Source organism: Panulirus ornatus, chromosome 21, assembly GCF_036320965.1.
Source record: "Panulirus ornatus isolate Po-2019 chromosome 21, ASM3632096v1, whole genome shotgun sequence".
NCBI lineage: Eukaryota > Metazoa > Arthropoda > Malacostraca > Decapoda > Palinuridae > Panulirus > Panulirus ornatus.
Window position 1 is genome coordinate 9,640,697 of NC_092244.1, and position 27,721 is coordinate 9,668,417.

The following is a 27,721-nucleotide window of genomic DNA, read 5'->3' on the forward strand; positions in this document are numbered from 1 at the left end:
AGGTGGTTCAAATTACGTAAGTCGTGACAACTGGGGCACTAAAGACGAAGGTGCCAGGCACTGACTATTGATCGTGTGCAGAGGAGGAGGTACTCGTAGGTGCTTTGCGTGCCATGGGGGAAGGGTGTATGGCGACGCTCTCTCGACCATTCCACAGTGTGTGTAAGTTTGGCCATTATGGAACGTTCTGTATGTTGTAGGAGAATCAAAACTGCGTCACTGCGTGCTAAAGACGCGCCTGAATGATTCATGAGGATGTAAGGAGTTAGCACAGACACTGCGTTGGGAAAGAATGAGGGACAGTCTTTGGACAGCTGTGTCTAGACATCAGTACTTAGAACCGTAGATGAGGCTATTTGATACGTAGTAACAGCGTTAACTCTCTCTAACCTAAACTCTCATACTATTCATATATTGGGCTAGGAATTTTCAGATGTCTGTTAATCAGCAACGAGATCTAATCTAAGTGAGAAATTGCAGACTAATACAGACATCACATATACAAGTCCTCGAAAATATTTCCCGTTCTCATGAAAACTAATGACTTAAGGTTGCTGATCGCATGTCATGTTCAGGAAAACACGGCGAACAAGTGAATTTTGCTATCCAGTGGTTGACGAGGAGTCTCGAAGAGTATTTAATACGTTTTGATTATTTGGTTTTGGGTTGCTTGAGAAAACAGGGTAAGGACGGTAAACCTGACTTGAGGTAGGGTCAAAACTAGATTTTTTCCTCCCTCTATGTTGAAGGCTCCAACTACGAACTGAAGTCTTCATCGAGGCTAAGCTTTAAATAAAATGAAGATTAATCAAAGGATTCTTGAGGAGGTGATAGAATTGCATTTGCAAAAAGAAACAGGTTTATAACGATTGGGAAAATGATCATTTAGAATATGTTGAATACGAAGAAGAAAAAAAGATGGCTAGAGGATAGGAAGCAGAAGTGAGGAAGATTGGAGTATGGTGCATGAAGGGAGATTGTGAACTCATGACACAAAGGGTGTAACACGGTTCCTGGCATTACCCCCTCACAGTCAGTAGCAATTTTTTGTTTATGGTACCCGACATGAAATGGGTAAAAAATTCCCTAATCAAGGTCATCTCGGGTAAAAAGAAAAAGTAGAAGAAAAGAATGTAAAAATTGATCTGGGATCTGCAGGTCTTTGGGGACAGACTCTCAAAGATAGAAAATTATAGGGAGAAAGGAAATAACGGAGAAAGGAAAGTAGATTCAAAGCTTCGCAGTTCCAGGAAAGAAGTGGGTATCATAATGGTCAATCCTCATGTGTTGATGGTCTCAAAATAACCCTGAGAAGCAGCAACTAGACGGCCTCTGGTTCAACCCTTTGTGTCAGGAACACATGAAGACAGTTCACGAGAGCGTTGGGGCTGGAAGATAATTCAGAATAATATTTGCAGCTTCCATCTTATATAACTGCATGTGAGTTTTTGTCTGTCATGGACTGCCACTGCCAAAAAACAAAAGATTTATTAATAGAAACAGGGAATATCTTGACTTCTCGCTTATATATATATATATATATATATATATATATATATATATATATATATATATATATATATATATATATATATATATCCTAGGGGATAGGGGAGATAGAATACTTCCCACGTATTCCCTGCGTTTCGTAGAAGGCGACTAAAAGGGGAGGGAGCGGGGGGCTGGAAATCCTCCCCTCTTGTTTTTTTTTTTTTTTTTTTTTTAATTTTCCAAAAGAAGGAACAGAGAAGGGGGCCAGGTGAGGATATTCCCTCAGAGGCCCAGTCCTCTGTTCTTAACGCTACCTCGCTAACGCGGGAGACAGCGACAAAGCAAAATGAATAAATAAATATATTAGTATACGCTGGGAGCAGGTTTTCTCTAATGCATATAGAATTGAATACAACATAGAGTTGTTAATCTTCTTTCTTATGCTCTCTAATTCTCTAGTATTATTCTACCATTAGGTGGGTGTTCAAAAACCAGTTGTCCGTAGTTCATCATTTATTACATCCAAGCTTTCGCCTACACAGAGGCATCATCAGGAATCTACAAGAAAGATAAAAAAAAAAAAAACCGTCACAAAACTAGGATATAATATGGAAAGCGCAATAATGATATAAAGATACTCGGAAAAAACATAGCACATGAAAGTAATGGAAAACACTAAAAGCAAAACAGTTTACAAGATCAAGAGTAGTATGAGTAACATTCTAAATACAGCATAAAAGCTGAAATACAGAAAAACTTAAGAGTTAAGGTGAAACAGAACAATAACACATTTCTCTATTTTGTTGATTGCTTTACTGTAGTGTTTTTCATTAATGTGCTGTGCTTTTTTTTCCGAGTTTTTATATTTTTATTGCGTTTTCCATATTATATCCTATTATTGCAACGCAGTTTTATCTCTTTTTTGTGTGTGTGTATATTCCTGTTGATGCCTAATGTGTAAGCGAAAGCTTGAGTGTAATAAATGAACTACGGACAACTGGTGTTTGGGCCCCCACTTAATGGTGAAATGGTACTGAGAAAATTAGAGATCTTAAGAAAGCAAATTAACAACTCTAAATATGCTGTCGTATTCAATCATATATATATATATATATATATATATATATATATATATATATATATATATATATATATATATATATCAGCTAACTTTTTTAACGCATGTTCCTAGCGTTATGATATTCTCTCTGCTTTTCGTTCATGATATGAGCAACTATATATTTGTGTGATTTTCCAATCCTTTGATGGACTTCTAATAAAGTTATTAGCGTATCCTTATGAAGAGATATTAATTGAATAACAAAAAATTGGTGAGTACAGTTGGCCTCATCCTGCTAAGCAAAGGGGTTGTGTTGGTTTCCCCTCTGTAAATCAGTGTGTGCCCCGATGATGTATACAAGATATGAGTAGATTTTGGGATATATAGCATCCTTGTACAAAATACTGTATGCAAAGACCTGCACTGGATAATGTTTTAGTGGTTAGTGGTCAAATGCCAAGGTCTTATGTCTTAAAATGCTACTAAATCCTAATGAATGTGGAGCAAAATTTGATATACTTCTAAACTTAAGTTCTAGAGGTGAGGGAATCAGAAGTCGATATCACAAGGGCTTAGGTATTAAACTGCTCCAAGCCAAGAGGTAAAATTCACTTGAGGAGGCAGAAACATTATCCAGGTAGCACAGGTGTTTTACAAACTTTTTTCGTATCGCATTTATTATTACATTCATGGGTCTCATCCTGTATCACATCGAGTAGGTAGCAATGACCAGTGAGAATACAGATGAAAAACTAATTCTAAAACTTACTTAGAAAAGAATATGATATTTCTTAAAAAAAGAATAGTGTCTTTCCTCACTATGTTCACTTCAACATTGCAGGAATTACAGGTGCAAAATGCGAGAGAGAAATAAAGCTCGTAGAAACTGCTCTTGTGCCTGTTTTATGAGTAACTGTACAAGTAAGTGCTTTAAAAATATGAAATTATAAATCTAGCAATTTCTAGCGATAAGAGTTATACATGCCGAGAATATCCAAACAAAAGCCGGGGCAACTTTTTTAAAGCAAAGCTATTCAGAACTTACCTCTTCCATTAATCTATTTTCGTACCAGTTACCCACACGAACACAAGAATGGTACGCATTTCTAGCCATTTATATCTTGTACGGTTGACAGTATACTACGTACACCACAGACAACTACGAATTCACTTCTGTCATATGGAGTAACTATTTATTTATAATGTTACTATGGCAACAGTTATATGAAAAGCCATGCAGGCAAAACTTCATTGTTGCATAAAGTGTTTTTTTATTGAAATATATTAATGTATAAGGACTAATTGCTTAGATGGTTGAAGATGACGTGAAACACTGAATTCATTAAATTAAAGTAAATCGAGTTAAGTACAATTATCATATGGAACAGTAATGCAAGAAATATTTTTTGTTTTATATAGTTACATGTATCTATTTGATAATATATCTTCTGACGGTGATTTCTCAGTAGTAAATTCCCAAATGTGAATAGAAAAGGATATATAAACGAGCGGTAAGTTCTTAAAATGTAAGCTAAGTAAGGGCATTAGGAAATTCTTAATTCAAATGTTCTCAGTTTTACATCTACATTTTCATCTCATTTACTGTGAAGGATGCATTTTGATCCAGTTGACAGGTATATTTGCTTTCCTAATTTATTAACCTGTCTTTTTAAGTGTATATTGTGTAGATAATGAAACTTAAACTGAACTTATTTTCTAACAAATTATGTATTACACATTAATTATTCAGTTATAGTAGTCATAACAGAATTTCATAAAATACATTTATCGCAAAGATAAAGAATAAGGAAGTGTAGTTAGGGTTTAAGCATAATAGAAATAAGCTTTATGTAAACACATAACTGAAACTGTGTTGGTTACATACGCAAGTCCAGAGGAAAACAAAGATGGCGGCTTCATGTAGTGGAGCCTTTGCTTTCCAAGTATTACGTGCTAGTGTAACCACTTCCTACCGACTGACATTCCTTCCAACATGTACACAAGTTCAGCAAATGAACTATGCAAAACCTCTATGTAAGTGAGATGTTTTATTTGTAGTTAAAGGTTCTCAGAGAAGTTTTGAGAAAGGAGTTTGGTAAACAATTCTGTGTTTATGGTAAACGTGTTGTAGTATAGACGGCCAGAAAAGTGATCAAATTGCCAATTAGAAGTGTAGTACGACCAAGACATATAGACTGCTTGGACCGCACCTTACTGGCGTACTGGTATATTCTGGAACCGGTATCCGGTTCCCGATATCTGTAGGCTCAGGATAACCGGGGTTTTCACGAGATCTCGAATTTGTCCAGTGTTTCATCTTGGTGGTAATTTAGTATTGAAAATCAAGGTAAAAGTCTAATTTAGGGTAATTGTCTGGAAAAGCTCTGTATTACTATCAGATTTAGCACTGATAATTGTTTTATGCAGTATTATTTTCATGACTGTGGTAACAGGTAGGGAGAATGATGTGGACCATAGTATTTTTATATAAGATACTTGAATGCCTAATTGTTTGAAGATGTAACCTAGATGAGGGGAAAAAAGGAAGAATAGGTAGTATGAGTAAAGTAATGTGGATGTTTTGGTTCAGTGAAACAGAGATCAAGGGTAAAGGAGAAGAATACTTTGGAAATGCCTCAGGAGTAAAATCAGAGTTTGTTGGGTGGGCAAGGGCTCTGGAAAGGGTAGCAGTACTGATCAAGCAGGAGTTGTGGGAATGTGTGAAAGGCTTTAGATAAATGAGTTCAAGATTTATGTGGGTATAAATGGAAGTAGGTTGTTGGAGGTTGGCAATTAGTAGTACTTTGCACCTGGCAGTGGAAAGGGTGATGATGAAAGTCAAGTGTTCTGGGAGCAGCTGCGTGTGTCAGCGGTTTTGATGCTGGAAATCTGGTATTAGTAATGGATGATTTAAATGTGACAAAGAGTCTTGTGTCAGTTGGGGTAATAATTGGGAGAAATGGGTGTATTCAATAAGGTGAATAGGAATGATTTAACAGCTTATGAAGTTGTGTGCTGAAAAGGACTGGTGATATGGAATACTTGGTTTAAATAGAGGAACATAATTATGCATGGGTGAGTAGGAAAGATGGTAAGGGCATATCTGGATTACCTACTTACTGATAGGATGTGAATGAGTTGAAAGGGGCAACTGGTGGAATGTCACACCATTATCTTGTAGAGGTAAGGTGGAGATTTTTAGTTTTTTTCTTGAAAAAGAAACAACAGTATGAGTGTGAAGAGGGTGATGAAAGTAAGTGAGCTTAGACAAGAGAATTGTTTGAAGAAATACCAACTGAAATTGGGTGTGGAGTGTAAGGTAAGAGTAAAGGACGCAAGGGGAATGAGAGAGGATTTAGGAAGGCAGTGCTGGCATGTGCAAGTGTGTTGCATGTGGAAGGCATTTGGTTGGCAGGTGAGAGAGAGAGGGTAGTGAGTGATGGGATGACAAAGTAAAGTTGCTGTTGAGAGAGAAAATATAGTACATGGGAAGTACTTACAGGGAAGGAGTGCAAATGAATATGAGATGTGTGAGAGAGTGGTAGGAGGTTAAGAGGAAAGTGCAAGGGTTGAAAAATAGGGGAAATTAGGTTTCAGGTGAACAAATGTCAGTTCACTTTTGGTAGAATAAGATGTTTTGGAAGGAGTTTAATGATGAGAAATACAAGAGAACAAATGGGAATATCAGTGAAATCTGTCAACATTTGCCTGGTACTCAACTCTGAATTTACTGGGTATGTTTTGGCATGACTATGGAATATAAAGAGAAATTTTGGCTGCTAGGGAGGTTATTTTAGAGTTTCTTGACTACTATGATGTGGAGCTAAAGATCGACTTTTACGACAATAAGATTATGCTGCAGATTATGATTTTTAGCATAGATCATTGAACAATATTGGTTAAGGCAATAATAGTGAAGATTTTGTACATAAGGAAAAGTGGATTAATTATGTGCTGGTATAAATAGTATAGGTAAAGCAAATGTCATAAATCAGCAAATCATATGAAAACATCACTTTACCTTCTTAGTATTTGAAATATAGATTTAATGTACATTATTCTAGTTCAGTGGCCCCAAACTTTGTTTCATAAGTTGGCCACACAGAATTGTCAAAGATGAGATGAATGCTGCACTTTGAAACAAGAAGAATATAAAACATGGATAGATATGAGGATTTTACTCTTATTGGTATCATGGAACTAGTAATGAGGTTTGACATGATATGAATAAACTTGGAGAAATACCATATTAATGAAAACCATTATCGCTGAATTTAAATAATGAGTATTAAAAAGAGTATGATAATAGAGTTCATAAAACCTTGAGAACGAAGTTCAGTATCATATTAGTAAAAAGTAGTAATCCCAAAAGTACTCAACCAATAGAAAAATATGAAAGCATAAAAGAAACTATTTCTTTAGGTTATGTGATCCTTGGGAAGACTGTATTTTGTTTGCAAGAGCACTAATATCATGGTCAATATTATTGATGAACTATCATGAAACATTCTTGAAATGTTCATCAGTAAGTATTCACTAAAATATTTACTTCATTTATGAAAAAGGGTATTCTTAAATGTGCTGCCAAGGAATAGCAGCAAGTATTTTGGATTAGAAATGTAGGCCTGAATATTGTCCATATGCCAGAATGCAAAGTAAAGGAAGAGGGTGGATGTGCTGGAAATGAAATGCTTGGGAAAAACTTGTTGCATTAGGTGAGTTAGTCATGTGAGAAATAGCAGTCAGAGATAGGTGTGCTAATGAGCGTTATCATAATGACAGGTCTGACCATGATGTGCCAAAATGGAACAGGCCTATGGGCCTAGGGAGAGGAAAGATAAAGAGACTGATAAAAAGGATTCTTGTGTTGGAAGGGGAGACTGAAAAGATGGAGGATGGAGTAAAGGTAGTTTTGGCATTTCAGGCTCTGAACATTAAGGAGGGTTAGAGGCATTTTTTCAGTACAGTATTTATGGTGTGTACATATGAGTCCTCTTGATATAATATGGTGTGGGAGGCAAGTTGTTAGAGGCAGTGAAAAGTTTTTATCAAGGATGTAAGGGATGTGTACGTGTAGGAAGAAAGTGATTGGTTCTCAGTGAATGTAGGTTTGCGGCAGGGGTGTGTGATGTCTCCATGGTTGTTTAATTTGTTTATGGATGGGGTTGTTAGGGAGGTGAATGCAAGAGTTTTAGAAAGAGGGGCAAGTATGCAGTCTGTTGTGGATGAGAGAGCTTGGGAAATGAGTCACTTGTTGTTTGCTGATGATACAGTGCTGGTGGCTGATTCATGTGAGGAACTGCAGAAGCTGGTGACTGAGTTTGGTAAAGTGTGTGAAAGAAGAAAGTTGAGAGTAAATGTGAATAAGAGTAAGGTTATTAGGTACAGTAGGGTTGAGGGTCAAGTTAATTGGGAGGTAAGTTTGAATGGAGAAAAACTGGAGGAAGTGAAGTGTTTTAGATATCTGGGAGTGGATTTGGCCGCGGATGGAACCATGGAAGCGGAAGTGAATCATAGAGTGGGGGAGGGGGCGAAAATTCTGGGAGCCTTGAAGAATGTGTGGAAGTCGAGAACATTATCTCGGAAAGCAAAAATGGGTATGTTTGAAGGAATAGTGGTTCCAACAATGTTGTATGGTTGCGAGGCATGGGCTATGGATAGAGTTGTGCGCAGGAGGGTGGATGTGCTGGAAATGAGATGTTTGAGGACAATATGTGGTGTGAGGTGGTTTGATCAGAGTAAGTAATGTAAGGGTAAGAGAGATGTGTGGTAATAAAAAGAGTGTGGTTGAGAGAGCTGAAGAGGGTGTTTTGAAATGGTTTGGTCACATGGAGAGAATGAGTGAGGAAAGATTGACCAAGAGGATATATGTGTCAGAGTTGGAGGGAACGAGGAGAAGTGGGAGACCAAATTGGAGGTGGAAAGATGGAGTGAAAAAGATTTTGAGTGATCGGGGCCTGAACATGCATGAGGGTGAAAAGCGTGCAAGGAATAGAGTGAACTGGAACGATGTGGTATACCGGGGTCGACGTGCTGTCACTGGATTGAATCAGGACATGTGAAGTGTCTGGGGTAAACCATAGAAAGTTCTGTGGGGCCTGGATGTGGAAAGGGAGCTGTGGTTTTGGTGCATTATTACATGACAGCCAGAGACTGAGTGTGAACGAATGGGGCCTTTGTTGGTCTTTTTCTAGCGCTACCTCGCACACATGAGGGGGGAGGGTGTTGTTATTCCATGTGTGGTGGGGTGGCAGTGGGAATGAATAAAGGCAGACAGTATGAATTATGTACATGGGTATATATGTATAGGTATGTGTGTGCTGTGTGTGGACGTGTATGTATATACATGTGTATGTGGGTGGGTTGGGCCATTCTTTCGTCTGTTTTCTTGTGCTACCTCGCTAATGCAGGAGACAGCAACAAAGCAAAATAAAATAATAGATAAAATATATACATATGAGTCACTTGTTTGTTCTTTATGCTACTTTGGGAAGATAGGAAAACCAGTGAAGTATAAAAAGAAAAATTATTTGAATTTGATTGGATTGATACAGTAAAATCTAAGATTGTTCAAAAGGGAAGAAGAAATAATTGGAGTCAAACCTATTAAACTTACTGAAAATTGTATATGGATGGCAAGAAAATGTTATTGGCATTCCAAACTATCTTTGAAGGTATATTTCTCAAAGTGATAACAGCATTAAAAAAGTTAGAATATAGTCCTGTACATTTTTTAGTGTAATATTGAATTCCACGGATCAAACAATGGAGATATTTAAAAGTGCATTATACTCTCTAAGCTTGTGGAATTAGTTTTAGACATTTACCACATGAAGAATAGCAGAGAAGATAGTTTCATATTCACATGATCAGAAGAACTCTTTCTCTCAACAGTTGCTGCAAAAAAGGGGAAAGGGAAACTTGAACCAGTGGCAGTGAAGGTGGTAAGTAACGCTGTTGTTATAAGCATCTTTTATATGGCTTTGTAATCCATTAGCCAAGTGTAAGCCATGGAAAGGTTTGTGGGGTCTGCATGTGGATAGGGGGCTGTGGTTTTTGTGCATTACACATGACAGGTAAAGAATGAATGTGAGCAGATGTAGCCTTTCTTTGTATGTTTCTTGGCTCTACCTTGCTGATGCATGGGGTGGCAATGCTCTTTCCTGTGGGGTAGGGTAGCACCAGAAATGGACAAAGGCAAGCAAGTATGAATATGTACATATATATATATATATATATATATATATATATATATATATATATATATATATATATATATTTTATTTATATTTATTTTGCTTTGTTGCTGTCTCCCGCGTTTGTGAGGTAGCGCAAGGAAACAGACAAAAGAAAATGGCCCAACCCATCCCCATACACATGTATATACATGTTGGAAAGGATCACAATTTTGCGCGTGATCAAGATATTCCTATGAGTCCACGGGGAAAATGAAACACGAAACATTCCCAAGTGCACTTTCGTGTAATAATCACATCATCATGGGAGACACAAGAGAGAAATATAACAGTCAGTTGATACACATCGAAGAGAAGAAGCTAGGATGCCATTTGGTAAACATGTGATTGTCCAAAACACAATTCACACTGTCTGCCTTTATTCATTCCCATTGCCACCTCGCCACACATGGAATAACATCCCCCTTCCCCCTCGTGTGTGAGGTAGCGCTAGGAAAAGACGACAAAGGCCCCATTCATTCACACTCAGTCTCTAGCTGTCATGCAATAATGCTCAAAACCACAGCTCCCTTTCCACATCCAGGCCCCACAGAACTTTCCATGGTTTACCCCAGACGCTTCACATGCCCTGATTCAATCCATTGACAGCACGTCGACCCCGGTATACCATATCGATCCAATTCACTCTATTCCTTGCCCGCCTTTCACCCTCCTGCATGTTGAGGCCCCAATCACTCAAAATCTTTTTCACTCCATCTTTCCACCTCCAATTTGGTCTCCCACTTCTCCTCGTTCCCTCCACCTCCGACACATATATCCTCTTGGTCAATCTTTCCTCACTCATTCTCTCCATGTGCCCAAACCATTCAAAACACCCTCTTCTGCTCTCTCAACCACGCTCTTTTTATGTCCACACCTCTCTTACCCTTACGTTACTCGATCAAACCACCTCACACCACATATTGTCCTCAAACATCTCATTTCCAGCACATCCACCCTCCTGCGCACAACTCTATCCATAGCCCACGCCTCGCAACCATGCAACATTGTTGGAACCACTATTCCTTCAAACATACCCATTTTTGCTTTCCGAGATAATGTTCTCGACTTCCACACATTCTTCAATGCTCCCAGGATTTTCGCCCCCTCCCCCACCCCATGATTCACTTCTGCTTTCATGGTTCCGTCCGCTGCCAGATCCACTCCCAGATATCTAAAACACTTTACTTCCTCCAGTTTTTCTCCATTCAAACTTACCTCCCAATTGACTTGACCCTCAACCCTGCTGTACCTAATAACCTTGCTCTTATTCACATTTACTCTTAACTTTCTTCTTTCACACACTTTACCAAACTCAGTCACCAGCTTCTGCAGTTTCTCACATGAATCAGCCACCAGTGCTGTATCATCAGCAAACAACAAGTGACTCACTTCCCAAGCTCTCTCATCCCCAGCAGACTGCATACTTGCCCATCTTTCCAAAACTCTTGCATTCACCTCCCTAACAACCCCATCCATAAACAAATTAAATATATATATATATATATATATATATTTATTATTTTATTTATTTTACTTTGTCGCTGTCTCCCGCGTTAGCGAGGTAGTGCAAGGAAACAGAAGAAAGAATGGCCCAACCCACCCACATACGCATGTTTATACATACTCATCCACGCACGCCAAATATACATACCTATACATCTCAACGTATACATATATATTCACTCACTCAGACATATACATACATACACATGTACATAATTTACACTGTTTGCCTTTATTCATTCCCATCGCCATCCTGCCACACATGAAATAACAACCCCCTACCCCCATATGTGTGCGAGGTAGCGCTAGGAAAAGACAACAAAGGCCACATTCGTTCACACACAGCCTCCAGCTGTCATGTATAATGCACTGAAACCACAGCTCCCTTTCCACATCCAGGCCCCACAGAACTTTCCATGGTTTGCCCCAGGCGCTTCACATGTCCTGGTTCAATCCATTGACAGCATGTCTACCCCGGTATACCACATCGTTCCAGTTCACTCTATTCCTTGCACGCCTTTCACTCTCCTGCATGTTCAGGAGGGGAAACAGAAGAAGGAGTCACGCAGGGAGTGCTCATCCTCCTCGAAGGCTCAGATTGGGGTGTCTAAATGTGTATGGATGTAACCAAGATGAGAAAAAAGGAGAGATAGGTAGTATGTTTGAGGAAAGGAACTTGGATGTTTTGGCTCTGAGTGAAACGAAGCTAAAGGGTAAAGGGGAAGAGTGGTTTGGGAATGTCTTGTGAGTAAAGTCAGGGGTTAGTGAGAGGACAAGAGCAAGTAGCACTACTCCTGAAACAGGAGTGGTGGGAGTATGTGATAGAGTGTAAGAAAGTAAACTCTAGATTGATATGGGTAAAACTGAAAGTGGATGGAGAGAGATGGGTGATTATTGGTGCATATGCACCTGGGCATGAGAAGAAAGATCATGAGAGGCAAGTGTTTTGGGAGCAGCTGTGTGAGGGTGTTAGTAGTTTTGATGCACGAGACCGGGTTATAGTGATGGGTGATTTGAATGCAAAGGTGAGTAATGTGGCAGTTGAGGAAGTAATTGGTGTACATGGGGTGTTCAGTGTTGTAAATGGAAATGGTGAAGAGGTTGTAGATTTGTGTGCTGAAAAAGGACTGGTGATTGGGAATACCTGGTTTAAAAAGAGAGCTATACATAAGTATATGTATGTAAATAGGAGAGATGGCCAGAGAGCATTATTGGATCACGTGTTAATTGATAGGCGTGCGAGAGACTTTTGGATGTTAATGTTCTGAGAGGTGCAACTGGAGGGATGTCTGATCATTATCTTATGGAGGCGAAGGTGAAGATATGTAAAGGTTTTCAGAAAAGAAGAGAGAATGTTGGGGTGAAAAGAATGGTGAGAGTAAGTGAGCTTGGGAAGGAGACTTGTGTGAGGGAGTACAAGGAGAGACTCAGTACAGAATGGAAAAAGGTGAGAACAAAGGATGTAAGGGGAGTGGGGGAGGAATGGGATGTATTTAGGGAAGCAGTGATGGCTTGCGCAAAAGATGCTTGTGGCATGAGAAGCGTGGGAGGTGGGCAGATTAAAAAGGGTAGTGAGTGGTGGGATGAAGAAGTAAGATTAGTAGTGAAAGAGAAGAGAGGCATTTGGATGATTTTTGCAGGGAAATAATGCAAATGACTGGGAGATGTATAAAAGAAAGAGGCAGGAGGTCAAGAGAAAGGTGCCAGAGGTGGAAAGGAGGGCAAATGAGAGTTGGGGTGAGAGAGTATCATTAAATTTTAGGGAGAATAAAAAATGTTTTGGAAGGAGGTAAATAAAGTGCAGAAGACAAGGGAACAAATGGGAACATCAGTGAAGGGGGCTAATGGGGAGGTGATAACAGGTAGTGGTGATGTGAAAAGGAGATGGAGTGAGTATTTTGAAGGTTCGTTGAATGTGTTTGATGATAGAGTTGCAAATGTAGGGTGTTTTGGTCGAGGTGGTGTGCAAAGTGAGAGGGTTAGGGAGAATGATTTGGTAAAAAGAGAAGAGATAGTAAAAGCTTTGCGGAAGATGAAAGCCGGCAAGGCAGCAGGTTTGGATGGTATTGCAGTGGAATATATTAAAAAGGGGGTGACTGTATTGTTGACAGGTTGGTAAAGCTATTTAATGACTCATGGTGAAGTGCCTGAGGATTGGCAGAATGCTTGCATAGTGCCATTGTACAAAGGCAAAGGGGATAAAAGTGAGTGCTCAAATTACAGAGGTATAAGTTTGTTGAGTATTCCTGGGAAATTATATGGGAGGGTATTGATTGAGAGCGTGAAGGCATGTACAGAGCATCAGATTGGGGAAGAGCAGTATGGTTTCAGAAGTGGTAGAGGATGTGTGGATCAGGTGTTTGCTTTGAAGAATGTATGTTAGAAATACTTAGAAAAGCAAATGGATTTGCAGGTAGCATTTATGGATCTGGAGAACTCATATGATAGAGTTGATAGAGATGCTCTGTGGAAAGTATTAAGAATATATGGTGTGGGAGGCAAGTTGTTAGAAGCAGTGAAAAGTTTTTATCAGGGATGTAAGGCATGTGTACATGTAGGAAGAGAGGAAAGTGATTGGTTCTCAGTGAATGTTGGTTTGCGGCAGGGGTGTGTGATGTTTCCATGGTTGTTTAATTTGTTTATTGATGGGGTTGTTAGGGAGGTGAATGCTAGAGTTTTGGAAAGAGGGGCAATATGCAGTCTGTTGTGGATGAGAGAGGTTGGGAAGTGAGTCAGTTATTGTTCGCTGATGATACAGCGCTGGTGGCTGATTCGTGTGAGAAACTGCAGAAGCTCATGACTGAGTTTGGTAAAGTGTAAAAGAAGAAAGCTGAGAGTAAATGTGAATAAGAGCAAGGTTATTAGGTACAGTAAGGTTGAGGACAAGTCAATTGGGAGGTAAGTTTGAATGGAGAAAAACTGGAGGTGGAAGGATAGAGTGAAAAATATTTTGAGCAGTTGGGGCCTGAAAATATAGGAGGGTGAGAGTTGTGCAAGAAATAGAGTGAATTGAAATGATGTGGTATACTGGGGTCGACATGCTTTCATTGGACTGAACCAGGACATGTGAAACGTCTGGGGTAAACCATGGAAAGTTCTGTGGAGCGTGGATGTGGATAGGGAGTTGTGGTTTCTGTGCACTATACACGACAGCTAGAGACTTAGTGTGAACAAATGTGGCCTTTTTTGTCTGTTTACCTGGCGTTACCTTGCTGATGCAGGGGATAGCAATGCTGTTTCCTGTGGGATGGGGTGGCACTAGGAACTGATGAAGGCAAGTGAGTAGGAATATGTACGTGTATACATGTATATGGCTGTATATATGTATGTATATGTGCATGTGTGTTTGAGTAAATAGGCCTTTCTTTGTCTGTTTCCTGGTGCTACCCCACTGATACAGGAAGTGTCAATCAAGTATGTTAATGATGATAGTATATATATATATATATATATTGTATGTATATGTGCATCTATATGTATATATATTTATATGTGTATGTGTATGTGTGGTTTATGGGGTCTTTCTTTGCCTGTTTCCTGGGGGTACCTTGCTAATGCAGGAAATGCCGATCAAGGAGAAGGATGAATAATAATATAAGATAAAAAATATCATAGAATATTATGATGTAGGAATTCTTCTGTCAGTTAGATGATGAGTTGAGTGTTTTTTCATAAAAAATAATTTTATGTAGTTAGTGAGCTTACACCATCACTGGCATAATGTTTACGTAATGGCTGTTGTTCAGCTTTCTGTAGGTCTGTGATATATTCGTAGGCATTCATTATGAATTGTATCATACACTGAAGTATCCCATACTTTCCTGGTGAAGCTTTGGGTTTTCTTTTTTGCCTTCCCCGTTCTTATTTTTGTTAAGGATTTCAAGGGCCTTCATGCTTTAATTCTGCTAGAAAAGCCTTCAGTCCTACGTCACCAATGAAAACCTTAATCCTCATCTTCACTTCTCTTTAGGTATATTTCAGTGAAGAATATTAATCACACACTCTTGAAAGGGACCAGTTTTTCATTTTTTCTTCTGTTCCAGCACCTGCCGGTGGAAGCAGATCCTGAAAAATTAGTTAACTTTGTGTGTGGATCTCATCCTGTGAAAGAGGATAGAGAGGACATTACAATTAAGGATGACCCAGAGTATCCAGAGTGGCTGTGGACACTTAGAACAGGTTAGTATAATTAGCTATCTCTCACATTCTTTAAATGTGTAATTAGAGGGGTGGGAATGGGAATGTCAACAATTTTCTTTTTGCAGTTTTCTTCCAGTTAATTTGCTCTTCAAAATCTGCATATTTTCTTGAACTGAACTGATACAAAATTGAATAATTTGTAGTTTAGGAAAAATTTCTTGAAAATTAAAAAAAAAAATCAGCTTTACATATCTAACAAACAGTGATTGAAGATAAGTAACATAGCATGAAACTGAAATATACATACAAATTTTTACAGTAATTCATATGGCATAAATGATTTCAATTTAGTGTAGAATTGCTGAATTTACTGTATAATTTATGTCTGTAAGGTAAATCCAAGTTTTATGGCCTATGATTTTGAATGTCTATTCAGATTTATGGCATTGTGCAGCAAAAGAGTAAGAGCAATATGTAAGATATTTTCTTAAGTCGCCTTGCATAATTAGTGAGGAGAGCTGTGCTGATATGAAAAGATACAAGGTACCGTAAAAGTAAGGGAAACACTTCAAAGATCAACATCTATGAAACCTAACCTAAACTGATAGTGGGGAGGGCTGTGCTGATATGAAAAAAATCAGGTAAAGGAGATGCTTTTAAGTGAAGCAGAACTGAAGTAAAGCATTCTTACTGCTAATGTAGAGGGTTATGCTGATTTGGGAAAATGTGGCATATCAAAGAAATAAGAGAAACACTTAAAAGAATTAATGTGTATAAAAACTTCATTTAACTTCTCCCAGAAACCTAAATTTACAGTATATTTGAGGTTACATGAAAAAAGAAAATCCATTGCTGGTATGTATTTCTGTGATGCCAGTACTGGAACTTTACCAGACCTTGAAGTAGTGATACATTAATTATTACTGGAAAAGAATGGTGGTGAATCAATTTATTCCAAGTTACAGAGTAGAACAGCTGTGTTAATGTGAGAACAGTGAACCTGTCATTGGCCTCCTTGATCCTACTCATTGCAACAGTACAACTTGTTATTTGCTCTGATTACCAAGAATTCTCCCTTGTTTCTGATCCCAAAATGTACAGTATAATCTAAGATAACAACAGGTGATTACACATTAGTAGAAGTGCTTGGAGTTTGTCGAGCAGATGTCAGATTTTGGAAATCAGAATATATCACTGAGAAGGGGCTTTAGTCTTTGTTTTTTAGGAAATTGTATTAGTGTTGAAGTTCATGTTTCACTCAATAAACTGGATATGGGTTGAGGATGTGCTTGAATAAATGGAGAGAATGTTTGCAGCTGATTCACCATATGTAATATGGAATGGAGTTGATAATTATAGATATTCAGATAAAAAGTTTTTCAGCTCTTCATAGCAGCAAAATTACAGAATGTCTTAAACCACTTTCACATTCAGGAGAGTTGTTGTTGCTAAAGAATAGAACCATTAGTAGGAAAAGGGAGAGCAAAATGGGAAGCATCCTTTTGACTTACATTACCCTCCTATTTGGTAGAGCCTTTAGGAATGATAGAGTTCATCCCATGCAATGTTCATTTTCTTCCTCCAAGGGGCAGAGGGGCACCTGATGGGATGTCTGATCAATATCTTGTGAAGGTGAGTGAAGATTTGTTGAGGCTTTCGAAATAGAGTGATGAGAGTAAGTGACCTTTGAAAGGAGACTTATGTGAAGAAATACCTGGAGAGATTGAGTGAAGAATAGCAAAAAGTGAGAGTAGATGAAGAGAGGGGGGAGTGGGTGAGGAATGGGGAATAATTTGGGAAGCATTGATGGTGTGCACAGTAGATGCATATATGGCATGCATAAGTTGGGAGGTGGGCAGATTAGAAAGGGTAGTGATTGGTGAGATTAAGTAAAGTTGCTAGTGAAAGAAAAAAGAAGGGAGTTTGAGTGATACTAACGGAGGAAGTGCCGATGATTGAGAGATTTATAAGAGAAATTGGCAGGAGGTCGAAAGATGGTACAAGAGTCGAAAAAGAGGGTAAATGAGAGTTAGGACGAGACAGTATCATTAGATTTTAGGGAGAATAAAAATGCTTTAGAAGGAGATTGATAATGTGTGAATGACGAGAACAAATGGGAACGTTGGTGAAGGGGGCAAAAGGGGAAGTGGTAACAGGTATTGATGAAGTTTTTATCAAGGATGTAAGGTATGTGTACTAGTAGGAAGAGAGGAAAGTGATTGGTTCTCAGTGAATGTCAGTTTGCGGCAGGGGTGTGTGATGTCTCCTTGGCTGTTTAATTTGTTTATGGATTTGAAGGATTGTTAAAAGTGTTCATTGTTAGAATAGGAGATGGTGGGTGTTTTGGTCAGGTTGGTATGCGAAGTGAGAGAATCTCGAGTCGTTTGGTGAAGAGAGAAGAGATGGTGAAAGTCTTGCAGAAGGTGGAAGGTGGCTCGAGTGGATGATATTACAGTTGAATTTATTAAAAAGGGGATGATTGTCTCGCTGATTGGTTGTAAAGGTTATTCATTGTATGTGTGATCATGGCGAGGTGCCTCAGGATTGGCAGAATGCTTGTATTGTGCCATTGTATAAAGGCAAGGGGGATAAAGGTGAGTGTTCAAACTACAGGGCTATAAGTTTGTTGAGTATACTTGTTAAGTTTTTGGGAGTTTATTGGCTGAGAAGGTGAAGGCATGCATAGAACACCAGATATGAGAGGGGCAGTGTGGTTTCAGAAGTGGTAGAGGATGTTGGAATCAGTTGTTTGCTTTAAAGAAAGTGTGAGAAATACCTAAAAAAAAAAAGAGATAAATTTGTATGTGGCATTTATGGATCTGGAAGACGGCATATGATAGGGATGATGGAGATGCTTTCTGGAGGGTCTTTAGAATATAGAAGTTTTTATCAAGAGTGTAAGGCATAAGAAGAGAGGAGAGTGAATGGCTCAAGGTGAAGGTTGGTCTGCAGCAGGGATGTGTGATATCACCATGGTTGTTTAATTTGTTTATGGATGGGGTGGTAAGGAAGGTAAATGCAAGAGTCTTGGAGAGAGGGCAAATGTACAGTTTGTGGGGGATGAGAGGGTCTGGGAAGTGAGTCAGTTGTTTGCTTATGATACTGCACTGGTGGCTGATTTGAGTGTGAAACTGCAGAAGTTGGTGACTGAGTTTAGAAAAGTGTGTGAAAGGAGAAAGTTGAGAGTGAACGTGAATAAAAGCAAGTTATTAGATTCAGCAGGGTTGACGTTAGGATGTAAGTGTGAATGGAGAAAAATTGGAGGAACTGAAATGTTTTAGATATCTGGGAGTGGACTTGGCTGCGAATGGAACCATGGAAGAGGAAATGAGTCATAGGGGTCATAGACTGGGGGAGGGGCGAAGGTTGTGGGAGTACTGAAAAATTTGTGGAAAGAGAGAACGTTATCTGGGAGGGCAAAAATGGGTAAGTTTGAAGGAATATTACGCCCAACAACGTTATATGGTTGTGAAGCATGGGCTATGGATAGAGTTGTGTGGAGGAGGGTGGATGTCTTGGAAATGAAATGTTTTAGGACAACGTGGGGTGTGAGGTTGTTTGATCGACTAAGTAATGAAAGGGTAAGAGAGATGTATGGTAATAAAAAGAATATGGTTGACAGAGCAGAAGAGGGTGTTTTGAAATGGTTTGGATATACAGGGAGGAGTAAGGAAAGGTTGACTTAATTGGAAATGAGAGGATGGAGTGAAGAAGATTTTGAACGATCAGAGCCTAAACATGTAGGAGAGTGAAAGGCATGCATAAGATAAAGTGAATTGGAAGAGTGTGGTTTATTGGGGTCATTGTGCTGTCAGGGCAAGTGAATTGTCTAGGGTAATCCATGAAAGGTCTGAGGGCCCAAATGTGGATAGGGAGCTGTGGTTTCACTGCATTACACATAACAGTTTGTGTATGGATGTGACCAGGTGTGGCCTTTCTTCTTCTGTTTCCTGGTGCTACCTTACTGATGCAGGGGGTGGCAATCAGTTGCGGCTGAGAGAAGAATATATATGTTATTTTTTCTTTCATGCATTTGTGCTGTTTCCTGTGGGGCTGAGTGGCATCTGAAATAGATGATGGCTAGCAAGTATGAATATGTACATGTGTGTATATTTATATTTATTTATTTATTTATTATACTTGATCCCTGTTTCCCATGTCAGTGAGGTAGTGCCAGGAACAGACGAAGACCCTTCCACTCATATACATACACATTTATACATGCCCTTACATGTACATGTACATACATATACATATCAGCATTAATACATACATACATATGCATACACAGCCATATACATATATACTACATATATACACATGTACATATTCGTATTCACTTGCCTTCTTCCATCTCTGGCACCTCCCTGCCCAAAGGGAATGGCATTGCCACCCGCTGTGTATGTATGTATGAATGTATATGTATTTTATTTATTAATTTATTTATTTATTCATAATTTTATTATACTTTGTCACTGTCTCCCGCGTTAGCGAGGTAGTGCAAGGAAGCAGACGAAAGAATGGCTCAACCCACCCACATACACATGTATATACATACACATCCACACACGCACATATACATACCTATACATCTCAACGTATACATACATACATATACACACACAGACATATACATATATACACATGTACATAATCCATACTTATCCCTGGGGATAGGGGATTAAGAATACTTCCCATGTATACCCTGCGTGTCGTAGAAAGCGACTAAAAGGGGAGGGAGCGGGGGGCTGGAAATCCTCCCCTCTCTTTTTTTTTTCAATTTTCCAAAAGAAAGAACAGAGGGGGCCAGATGAGGATATTCCAAAAAAGGCCCAGTCCTCTGTTCTTAACGCTACCTCACTAACGCGGGAAATGGCGAATAGTTTAAAAGAAAGAAAGAATAATCCATACTGTCTACCCTTATTCATTCCCGTCACCACCCCACCACACGTGAAATGACAACCCCCTCCCCCCCACATGTGCACAAGGTAGCGCTAGGAAAAGACAACAAAGGCCACATTCGTTCACACTCAGTCTCTAGCTGTCATGTATAATGCACCGAAACCACAGCTCCCTTTCCACATCCAGGCCCCACAAAACTTTCCATGGTTTACCCCAGACGCTTCACATGCCCTGGTACAATCCATTGACAGCACGTCGACTCCAGTATACCACATCGTTCCAATGCACTCTATTTCTTGCACGCCTTTCACCCTCCTGCATGTTCAGGCCCCCATCACTCAAAATCTTTTTCACTCCATCCTTCCACCTCCAATTTGGTCTCCCACTTCTCGTTCCCTCCACCTCTGACTCATATATCCTCTTTGTCAATCTTTCCTCTCATTTCTTCATGTGATCAAACCATTTCAAAACACCCTCTTCTGCTCTCACAACCACACACTTTTTATTACCACACATTTCTCTTACCCTTTCATTACTTACTGGTTTGGAGAGAGGTGAATGGGGTTTTTGCTGAACAGATTGAAGGATGGATGAAGTACTGCTTCCTGGCAGACTACATGTTAGAGCTTAAGGATTTTTGAGGAAAAGCCTTTGTGAATGAATAGTTTGGCAGCCAGCTGTAAAGTTGGCAAACCATTTCATGTCACTTCTCTTGAAAGTTGTGCCATGTGTCTGTCATGTGAATACATTTTGGGATGGTGTCATTTGCATATGTTTACATATACATGTATACCCGTATTGGATTTTACAAATACCACTTAAAATGTTTCTAATACCGTGTGATTCCTTCCTCAGAAAAGCTACCACCACTAAGTGAGATGGATCCAAACACAAAGCAGTATTGGCGACGGTTAAGAACAATGGCTATGAAGCAGAAGAACCTTATAAAGAAAGTTAAGAAATTTTAAGATTATTTGCTGTAAATTCCTGTGTAAAATAAATTGGAAAATATTCCATATATATATATATATATATATATATATATATATCTTTCATACTATTCGCCATCTCCCGCATTAGCGAGGTTGCGTTAAGAACAGAGGACTGGACCTTTGAGGGAATATCCTCACCTGGCCCTCTTCTCTGTCCCTTCTTTTGGAAAAATTAAAAAAAACTGAGAGGGGAGGATTTCCAGCCCCCTGCTCCCTTCCCTTTTAGTCGCCTTCTACGACACGCGGGGAATACGTGGGAAGTATTCTTTCTCCCCTATCCCCAGGGATATATATATATATATATATAAATATATATATATATATATATATATATATATATATATATATATATATATATATATATATATATATATATAATATATTTCATACATATTTGCCATTTCCCACTTTAGCGAGGTAGCATTATGAACAGAGGACTGAGCCTTAGAGGGAATATCCTCACTTGGCCCCGTTCTCTGTTCCTTTTCTTGGAAAATTTAAGATGAGAGGGGAGGATTTCCAGCCCCCTGTTCTATCCCCTTTTAGTCGCCTTCTGCGACACTGGGAATGCATGAGAAGTATTCTTTCTAACCTGTCCTCAGGGATAAGATATATATATATATATATATATATATATATATATATATATATATATATATATATATATATATATATATATATTTCATACTATTTGCCATGTCCTACATTAGTGAGGTAGCGTGAAGAACAGGACTGAGCCTTTGAAGGAAATCCTCACATGGCCCCCTTCTCTGTTCCTTCTTTCAGAAAATTAAAAGTGAGAGGATTTCTAGCCCCCTGCTCCCTCCCCTTTTAGTCGCCTTCTACGACACGCATGGAATACATGGGAAGTATTCTTTCTCCCCTATCCCCAGGGATATATACACTCTTAAGACCATCCACAAAGCATCTCTGTCAACCCTATCATATGCCTTCTCCAGACCCATAAATGCTACATACAAATCCATCTGTTTTTCTGAGTATTTCTCACATTTTTTTAAAGCAAACACCTGATCCACACATCCTCTACTACCTCTGAAACCATGCTGCTCTTCCTAAATCTGATGCTCTGCACATGCCTTCACCGTCTCAGTCAGTACCCTCCCATATAATTTTTCAGGAATACTCAACAAACTTATGCCTCTGTAGTTTGAACGCTTACCTTTATCCTCTTTGTCTTTGCACAGTGGGGATATGGGAGAAAGAATACTTCTCACTTATTCCTTGCATGTCATGGAAAATGACTGGAAATCCTCCTAGTTTTACTTTTCCAAAAGGACAGAAAAGGGGACCAAGTGTGAATTATTCCCTCTAAGGCTTAGTCATCTGTTCTTGACTGCCTTGCTAATGCGATAAATGGCGATTATGTATAAAGAATATAGTATATATACTTATTTGTGCGTGTAATATAAAACTAGGAAATTTTTTTAATAAAGTTTTATTGAAACTAGTATAGGACTTTAAAAAAATAATTCAGTAATGATATATGAGATATTTACTTGTTCATCTCTGTCAAACTGTTATGACATTTCCATTTCCATTTCCATTAATGAGGCATTATATATTATTAATGTGAGGCTTCTTCATGAGTTATGGTATTATCCAGGACCTTTCTAAAGGCTTCTGTAATGCAAGGTTGTGCTGCTTCCTGTATCATGGTAATGTACACACCTTTGGAGTGAGAAGTTCTACAACGAGACTGTACTCCCAGTAAAACAGCCTCTCTAAAGGTGACTTCACTGTAGGCATTACCAGACTCTACTTGCTAGAGGTTACATCATGAATGAAGAGTCACCTTTAGCAAGTCTGTGTCATAAGTACCTCCTGGATTACTTTCCAAAAGAAGGGACAGAGGAAGGAGCCTTATATCCCGTAAGCTCAGGAGTCTATTATGGACACTTTCTTGTTCACACAGGAAACAGTAAACATATGAGAGAATGTATTTAGGGAAGCAGTGATGGCTTGCGCAAAACATGCTAGTGGCATCAGAAGCGTGGGAAGTGGGCAGATTAGAAAAGGTAGTGAGTGGTGGGATGAAAAAATAAGATTTTTGCAGGGAAATAGTGCAAATGACTAGGAAATGTATAAAAGAAAGAGGCAGGAGGTGAAGAGAAAGGTACAAGAGGTGAAAAAGAGGGCAAATGAGAGTTGGGGTGAGAGAGTATCATTAAATTTTAGGGAGTATAAAAAGATGTTTTGAAAGGAGGTAAATAAAGGGCGTAAGACAAGAGAACAAATGGGAACATCGCTGAAGGGGGCAAATGGGGAGGTAATAAGTAGTGGTGATGTGAGGAGATGGAGTGAGTATTTTGAAGGTTTGTTGAATGTGTTAGATGATAGAGTGGCAGATATAGGGTGTTTTGGTGGAGATGGTGTGCGAAGTGAGAGGGTCAGGGAGAATGATTTGGTAAACAGAGAAGAATAGTGAAAGCCTTGTGGAAGATGAAAGCCGGCAAGGCTGCAGGTTTGGATGGTATTCCAGTGGAATTTATTAACAAAAGGGGGTGATTGTGTTGTTGGCTGGTTGGTGAGGATATTCAGTATATGTATGGCTCATGGTAAGGTGCCTGAGGATTGGTGGAATGCATGCATATTGCCATTGTATAAAGGCAAAGGGGATAAAGGTGAGTGTTCAGATTACACATGTATAAGTTTCTTGAGTATTCCTTGGAAATTATATGGGAGGGTATTGATTGAGAGGGTGAAGGCATGTACAGAGCATCAGATTGGGGAAGAGCAGAGTGGTTTCATAAGTGGTAGAGGATGTGTGGATCAGGTGTTTGCTTTGAAGAATGTATGTGAGAAATACTTAGAAAAACTAATGGATTTGTATGTAGCATTTTGGATCTGGAGAAGGCATATGATAAGTGTTGATGGCGTGGAAGGCAAGATGCCAGAAGCAGTGAAAAGTTTTCATCGAGGATGTAAGGCATGTGTACGAGTAGGAAGAGAGGAAAGTGATTGATTCTCAGTGAATGTCGGTTTGTGGCATTGGTGCATGATGTCTCCATGAATGTTTAATTTGTTTGTGGATGGGGTTGTTAGGGAGGTGAATGCTAGAGTTTTGGAGAGAGGGGCAAGTATACAATCTGTTGTGAATGAGAGGGCTTGGAAACTGAGTCAGTTGTTGTTTGCTGATGATACAGTGCTCGTAGCTGATTCCGGTGAGAAACTGCAGAAGCTGGTGACTTGAGTTTGGTAAAGTGTGTGAAAGAAGAAAGCTGAGAGTAAATGTGAATAAGAGCAAGGTTATTAGGTAACGTAGGGTTGAGGGACAAGTCAGTTGGGAGGTAAGTTTGAATGGAGAAAAACTGGAAGAAGTAAAGTGTTTTAGATATCTGGGAGTGGATTTGGCAACAGATGGAACCATGGAAGCGGAAGTGAGTCACTCACAGGGTGGGGGAGGGGATGAAAGTTCTGGGAGTGTTGAAAAATGTGTGGAAGGCGAGAACATTATCTCGGAAAGTAAAAATGGGTATGTTTGAAGGAATAGTGGTTCCAACAGTGTTATATGGTTGCAAGGCTTGGACTATAGACATGGTTGTGCAGAGGAAGGTGGATGTGTTGGAAATGAGATGTTTGAGGACAGTATGTGGTGTGAGGTGGTTTGATCGAGTAAGTAATGAGAGGGTAAGAGAGATGTGTGGTAATAAAAAGAGTGTGGTTGAGAGAGCAGAAGAGAATGTATCAAGATGGTTTGGTCACATTGAGAGAATGAGTGAGGAAAGATTGACAAAGAGGATGTATGTGTCAGAGGTGGAGGGAACAAGAAGTGGGAGACCAAATTGGTGGTGGAAGGATGGATTGAAAAAGATTTTGAGTGATCGGGCCTGAGCATGCAGGAGGGTGAAAGGCGTGCAAGGAATAGAGTGAATTGGAACAATGTGGTATACCAGGGTCGACGTGCCATCAGTGGATTGAACCAGGGCATGTGAGCGTCTGGGGTAAACCATGGAAAGTTTTGTGGGGCCTGGATGTGGAAAGGGAGCTGTGGTTTTGGTGCATTATACATGACAGCTATAGACTGAGTATGAACGAATGTGGCCTTTGTTGTCTTTTCCTAGAGTTACCTTGCACGCGTGGGGGGGAGGGGGTTGTCATTTCATGTGTGGCAGGGTGGCAACGGGAATGAATAAAGGCAGGAAGTATGAATTATGTATATATGTATGTCAGTGTATGTATATATATGTATGTATACGTTGAAATGTATGGGTATGTATATGTGCATGTGTGGACGTGTATGTATATACATGTGTATGTGGGTGGGTTGGGCCATTCTTTCGTCTGTTTCCTTGCGCTACCTCGCTAATGCAGGAGAAAGCGACAAAGTATAATAATAATAATAATGATATATATGTATATATATATATTTTTTTTTATTATACTTTGTCGGTCTCCCGTGTTAGCGAGGTACCGCATCGAAACAGATGAAAGAATGGCCCAACCCTCCCACATACACATGTATACATATACGTCCACACACGTACATATACATACCTATACATCTCAACGTATACATATATATACACACACAGACATATACTTATATACACTTGTACATAATTCACACTGTCTGCCCTTATTCATTTCCGTCGCCACCCCGCGACACATGAAATAACAACCTCCTTCCCCCCGCATGTGCGCGAGGTAGCGCTAGGAAAAGGACAACAAATACCACATTCGTTCATACTCAGTCTCTAGCTGTCATGTATAATGCACCAAAACAAAACCACAGCTCCCTTTCCATATCCAGGCCCCACACAACTTTCCATGGTTTACCCCAGACACCTCACATGCCCTGGTTCAATCCACTGACAGCATGTCAATCCCGGTATACCACATCATTCCAATTCACTCTATTCCTTGCACGTCTTTCACCCTCCTGCATGTTCAGGCCCCGATCACTCAAAATCTTTTTCACTCCTTCTTTCCACCTCCAGTTTGGTTTCCCACTTCTCATTCCCTCCACCTCTGACACATATATCCTCTTTGTCAATCTTTCCTCACTCATTCTCTCCATGTGACCAAAGCATTTCAAAACAACCTCTTCAGCTCTCTCAACCACACTTTTTATTACCACACATCTCTCTCACCCTTTCATTATTTACTTGATCAAACCACCACACACCACATATTGTCCTAAAACATCTCATTTCCAGCACATCCACCCTCCTGCGCACAACTCTATCCATAGCCCACGCCTCACAACCATACAACATTGTTGGAACCACTATTCCTTCAAACATACCCATTTTTTGCTTTCCGAGATAATGGTCTCGACTTCCACACATTCTTCAAGGCTCCCAGGATTTTCGCCCCCTCCCCCACCCTATGATTCACTTCCACTTCCATGGTTCCATCCACTGCCAAATCCACTCCCAAATAATCTAAAACACTTCACTTCTTCCAGTTTTTCTCCATTCAAACTTACCTCCCAATTGACTTGTCCCTCAACCCTACTGTACCTAATAATCTTGCTCTATTCACATTTACTCTCAACTTTCTTCTTTCACACACTTTACCAAACTCAGTCACCAGCTTCTGCAGTTTCTCACCCGAATCAGCTATCAGCGCTGTATCGTCAGCGAACAACAACTTACTCACTTCCCAAGCTCTCCCATCCACAACAGACTGCATACTTGCCCCTCTTTCCAAAACTCTTGCATTCACCTCCCTAACAACTCCATCCATAAACATATTAAACAACCATGGAGACATCACACGCCCCTGCCACAAACCTACATTCACTGAGAACCAATCACTTTCCTCTCTTCTTACACATACACATGCCTTACATCCTCGATAAAAACTTTCACTGCTTCTAACAACTTGCCTCCCACACCATATATTCTTAATACCTTCCACTGAGCATCTCTATCAACTCTTATCATATCCCTTCTCCAGATCCATAAATGCTACATACGAATCCATTTGCTTTTCTAAGTATTTCTAACATACATTCTTCAAAGCAAACACCTGATCCACACATCCTCTACCACTTATGAAACCACTCTGCTCTTCCCCAATCTGATGCTCTGTACATGCCTTCACCCTCTCAATCAATACCCTCCCATATGATTTCCCAGGAATACTCAACAAACTTATACCTCTGTAATTTGAGCACTCACTTTTATCCCCTTTGCCTTTGTGCAATGGCACTATGCAAGCATTCTGCCAGTCCTCAGGCACCTCACCATGAGTCATACATACATTGAATAGCCTTACCAACCAGTCAAAAATACAGTCACCCCCTTTTTTAATAAATTCCACTGTAATACCATCCAAACCTGCTGCCTTGCCAGCCTTAATCTTCTGCAAAGCTTTTACTACCTCTTCTCTGTTTACCAAATTGTTCTCCCTAACCCTCTCACTTTGCA

The 27,721-nt window shown here is 39.5% G+C and overlaps 2 protein-coding genes across 2 annotated transcripts in view; one reads left to right on the forward strand and one right to left on the reverse strand.

The window, feature by feature from the left end:
- LOC139756209 (cilia- and flagella-associated protein 161) overlaps positions 1-3,752 on the reverse strand; it is a 99,723-nt gene extending 95,971 nt beyond the window's left edge. The window contains exon 1 of the mRNA XM_071675373.1: positions 3,597-3,752. Coding sequence (XP_071531474.1) covers positions 3,597-3,665 — 69 coding nt within the window. The 5' untranslated portion in view covers positions 3,666-3,752. The remainder of the gene's footprint in view (positions 1-3,596) is intronic.
- A 676-nt stretch (positions 3,753-4,428) lies between these two features.
- On the forward strand, positions 4,429-22,795 carry mRpL54 (mitochondrial ribosomal protein L54). The gene is made up of 4 exons (XM_071675714.1): positions 4,429-4,585; positions 9,446-9,495; positions 15,336-15,471; positions 21,190-22,795. The coding sequence occupies exons 1-4, from the start codon at positions 4,459-4,461 to the stop codon at positions 21,300-21,302; spliced, it is 426 nt and encodes a 141-aa protein (XP_071531815.1). The 5' UTR covers positions 4,429-4,458; the 3' UTR covers positions 21,303-22,795.
- The last annotated feature ends 4,926 nt before the right edge of the window (positions 22,796-27,721 follow it).